This window comes from Elephantulus edwardii, unplaced genomic scaffold (assembly GCF_000299155.1).
Source record: "Elephantulus edwardii isolate Elephantulus edwardi_28Jun2011 unplaced genomic scaffold, EleEdw1.0 scaffold00009, whole genome shotgun sequence".
NCBI classification, from domain to species: Eukaryota; Metazoa; Chordata; class Mammalia; order Macroscelidea; family Macroscelididae; genus Elephantulus; species Elephantulus edwardii.
In genome coordinates, this window is record NW_006399759.1 from 18644834 (window position 1) to 18649651 (window position 4818).

Consider the following 4818-nt stretch of genomic DNA (forward strand, 5'->3'; position numbering starts at 1 on the left):
AAAAAAAAAATTCAGAGCCATCAATTAGCTGGTGTTTGTCTTGTTTTTGTTTCTGTAAACAAGGCTGTCACTGTGAATGACAACAGAACAGCACCATCCATCGCTGTTCACGCCAAATTATCCCCAAACACCTGAAATTTGCGATCAAGGGCCACATATTGGTCTCGCGAGACGACAGGTCCTCAGAAGGCACAAACTTGTGTCCCTCGCGTGCGTTCCTACACTGAAGTCGGAGCCGCGGAAGTGACTTTGTGGTGTTGGTTGCAATCCCCATTCTACACCGAAGCGTGACCTCGGGCCGCTATGAGAGGGCAGCAGGCTCAAGTCAGCCAGGAGCCCCTGTCACTGGCCCACGCTCATTTCCAGAAGGGAGAGTACGCGGAGGCCGAGGCGCTGTATTCGTTGTTCATTTGCCGCTGCGGCCGTGCAGACTCGGCGGGCGCGGGTCCCGGGAGGTAACTAACGCGAGAAGTGGAGTTTGCGGGCGTCTCGGGTAGCTTGAGTCATCTGTGTGCTCAGCAGCTGAGCTCAAGGTCGGCCTTAGGCGTTCCTGAGCTGGTGAAGAGGCGGGCACATACTTTACCTTCTCCGAATGACTACCTCACTCCGCTAGGATGGCGCGGGCGGAAGTCCTTTGCACTTTTTTTCTTTTGGGTGCTGACAAGCTTTTCGCAGCTAACTTTGGAGGTTACCCCCTCACAGATCCAGACAGCGCATAGGGCTTTTCCACCCGTCATGTTAACAGGTGGGGGATATCCAGTGGGAGAGAAAAGGGACACAACTGAGTAGTGTCGTATAGAACAGTGCATATAAGATACTCCTTAAAGTTACTAAGAAAAAAAATTAATATGTAAAAAATCATGTCATGGACTTCCAGGTATCTTCCAACCAGCTTAATTATTATCATTTCAACCATAAATTACTAAATGCTTATTATCAGAATATAGTCTTTAAAAAGTGACCTCTCGTAGCTCTTCCTCTCCCTCTCCCTTCTCCCTAGCTCTCCCTCCCTCCCTTTTTCTCTCTCTCCCTACCTTTCTCTTTTCCTTACTCTCCTCCTTCTCCCTCCCATATAGTTTACATCATGATAGATGGAGAAAAGATTGAAGTTGTCATTGATCTCATCTTGCTTGGATCCACAATCAGCACATTGGTACACGTTGTCAAGAAAGAAAAAAGATGTTTTACATTGAAAAGAAAAAAAATCTGCTGTCAGACCTTTTGAAAGTGCTGAAGAGCAAGGGCATCAATTTAAAGACTATGGTGCGCCTGATCCAAGCCATGGCCTATTTGATGGCTTGTTCTGTATTTGAAAGTTGTACAGTGAATAAGGATGACAGAAGAAGCATCGATGCCTTCGAGTTGTTGTGTTGGAGAAGAGTACTTAGTATCTCATGGACTGCCAAAAGAACATATATGTCTTGGGGAAAGTTTGTCCAGGGTGCTCTTTGGAAGCGAAGATGGTGAAACTTTGTCTCACATGCTGCTTAGGACATGTTAGGAAGGGCCAGTCCTTGGAGAAGGACATCGTGCTTTGAAAAATGGAGGCTGCATTTTTCCCTGGTATTATAACATATATGGAGAGAGCACACTTTCAAGTTCCCTACATTTTTACTGTGGCATCCAGAGAATCCTTCTGCCCAGTCTTTCAGGCCTCTTCACAGAAGGGAGATTTTCTGAAGTTGCAATGCTTCCTTGCCTTTGATAGTAAACTTAGCGTGAAAGAAATTTCTGGGTTATGAGTAGCTTCCTTGTGGCAGCAGGAGTACTGCCCATTTTCATTGCAGTGATTAAGATACAAAGACTTGTTGTTGTGTGGGGTCGAGTGGGAACCATAGCTGACCCTCAGGCAGGTTTTTGAAGGCAGTTAATCACACAGAAGGAGATTGAGATTGCCTGTCTCTCTGAGAAGTAGTTGGTAGATTCAAACCAGGTGCTATTGTATTGGGAGCACAATTCCTTACCATTCAGCTAACAGAGCTAAATGCTCATATTTTCTGGTTCTTAATAAAGGATGTATCAATGAGATGACACACTAGCTTGACCTGGTGTCTTCCCGTGATTTTGTTCAAAGTTTGATGTCTTTGGGATAAAAACAAAGGAAAACAGAATTGGCTGTGATGTAGAGCAGAATTTAGAATGTTCTTTTGTGCCGGAGATTGGACTGTGTGTTTAAAAGAAAAAAAAAAAATAAAAAAGAGCAAGCAGCCTGGGGCTATGATGATTGAATTGGAACTGGGTAGGAGTTGCCTGGAGCTTTAACCCCCCCCCCCACCCCCAATTGTGGAAAAGACTTCTCTCTTACAGACTTTGTGTGGACCAGGTCTTTGAGGGAGTTTAGGAGCTCACCTCCCTAGGACGATGTCAGCTTGGCCTTGGACAAGATCTCAGAAAAAAAACCAGGAGACAGCTCTGTTCTCAGCATTCCTTGAGATCATTGTGTTATCATTTTACCTGGAGCTAGCTCTCTCTCTTTTTTTTTTTCTTTATTGGTGGGATATGATCCCAGATCTCATTGTTTTCACTCATTTATATGTTTGAGAATAAAACTGATGATTCTCTTTGTGACATTTCCACAGTACATTTGAACATTGTGCTGGTTTTGCTTCCTTGCACATCATATGTTCTTTGCTCTGCTGCCTGGTGTGTGCTTAGAAAATGCACAGTGTGCTCTGCAGCACAAGGCACAGTAACTGGGGGCTTTGAACACACCATGAAATTAACATGCTCTACGGATGCAGCCCTCCCAAAGTAGATAAAGTGGTTAGACAAGAATTGATTCCACTTGGATGCTTTGTGTCTTTGGTTTGCGTTTTCACTGTGGCTACCACATAGTAGAGGCCATCAAATGTGACAGTTCTCCAAGGAGAACGAAAGAGGAAATGAAATAAATGTGGTAGCACGGTGTTGTTAATGTGAACTTTTTGTTTAAAGCAAATGCAGCCCTGAGGATTTGGCTACCGCGTATAACAACAGGGGGCAAATCAAGTACTTCAGGGTTGATTTTTATGAAGCCATGGATGACTACACATCTGCCATACAAGTCCGACCCAGTTTTGAAGTTCCATATTACAACAGAGGGCTGATACTATACAGACTGGGTAAGTTTAGTTTTGTTTTTTTCCTTCCGCCTTTGCCATTGATTGTGTTCTGTTATTTCAGAGTTCTTAAATGTTACAATATGAACGTATTAATGATCAAGGCTTAGAGTTAGGTGAAATTTAGGTCCAGAGGCTGTAACAAAGGCAGCGTACCTGAGTTCATTTTAGGCTTTCCAAGGCAGTACAAAACACTCTGTGGTGTCAGCATGACCTATTACTTGGAGCCTGTGTGCTCCTAGCTGCAGAACTAGGGTAATGCAGATGGTTCCCTGTGGAATGTCCGAGTTAACATCTTTGAAGACACAGGACAATACTCACCGCAGTTTTAGATCCTTGAGTTAAAGGGACTTGGCTACTATTTCATTTAAATTAAGGGTGAGGAAGAATATTTACTCCAACTTTCTTAATTTTATTGCAACTTTATAAAGCAGGTGTTATAATTTTGTTGACATTTTGGGATGATTTAGGCTACGTACGTGTTTAATGTCAATAAATCACCCTTAACTTACTTGGGTTTTTTATTCTTTAAGGACACACAGAAGACATTGGTCTGTACGACATTGTTAAATCAAAGAAATCTCTTTCTTAAGAGTAGTTGAAAGTGTAGTAAATGTAAAATCAAAAGTATGTTTTCAAACTTTGCTGTGAATAACATATAGAAATACTCAAGTTGTTTTCCTCTTTTTTGGGTTCTGGTACAGGATATTTTGATGAGGCTTTGGAAGATTTCAAGAAGGTTTTAGACATAAATCCTGGTTTTCAAGATGCTATTTTAAGTTTAAAACAGACCCTTCTAGATAAAGAAGAAAAACAAAGAAGAAATTATTGAAAATCTTAATTTAATTGGAATATTAATTCATAATCATTGTAATGATGGTATCTGATTGTTTCTAATTGAAAATAGATGTTGACCTATTTATTCTGAATTATATTTAAGATTGCACCTATGTATTAGAATTGTATATTAAATAATGTAAAGTAGTTAATTTTCTTTTGAGAGAATATTTGCTAAGTAGGTAGGCATTTTCTAAGATGTAAATTTGTAATATCAATGTATAATTGTATAGCTTGATAATGAAATACCTAAAGGTGTATGTGGTATTTTCTTCAGTGAAACATTCTTTTAACTTTTATATTTAAAGAAAATGGAAAGAAAAATAAAAATTAATGCTTGTAAATTCTTCACTGCTAGTCACTAGTTAACACTGTACCATGTTGGGTTTTTCTTTATAACTTAAATAGATTCTTTGGCTTTTCTCTGAACCATTTGAAAGTAATTTATAGATACATACATTTTTACCTCCAAATATTTAAGTATTTATGTTCTAAGAATGAAGGAATTTTACCTTTGTGACATTTTACCATTGTGACACCTAATAAAATTAAATTCTATAATGTGATCTAAATCCAGCCCATATTTAAATTCCTGCAGTTGTTCTCAGAATGTATTGTGTACATTTTTATTTCTGAGCTAAAGCCAGTCAAGAATCACAACATTTCATTGTTATGTCTCTTTGAATTCTTTTCATTTAGAATGTTTCCTCCACCACTCTTTCTCCCTGTGGCATTGCCTTTTAAGAGCAAAGCTGTTTTATATAGCTAAGTTGGAGAGACAGACCCTCTGGACTTGAAAGTAAATACATATCCCAGATGAGAGCATTTTGAAAGAATTCACCATGTACTTGATTTTCTCCTGAAATCATCACTGATAGATTAG

At 39.9% G+C, this 4818-nt stretch overlaps 1 protein-coding gene across 1 annotated transcript; it reads left to right on the forward strand.

Annotated features, from left to right (window-relative positions):
* The first annotated feature begins 303 nt into the window (after nucleotides 1-303).
* TTC32 (tetratricopeptide repeat domain 32) lies at nucleotides 304-3930 on the forward strand. Its single transcript, XM_006880657.1, has 3 exons — nucleotides 304-455; nucleotides 2935-3101; nucleotides 3803-3930. The coding sequence occupies exons 1-3, from the start codon at nucleotides 304-306 to the stop codon at nucleotides 3928-3930; spliced, it is 447 nt and encodes a 148-aa protein (XP_006880719.1).
* Nucleotides 3931-4818: the final 888 nt, after the last annotated feature.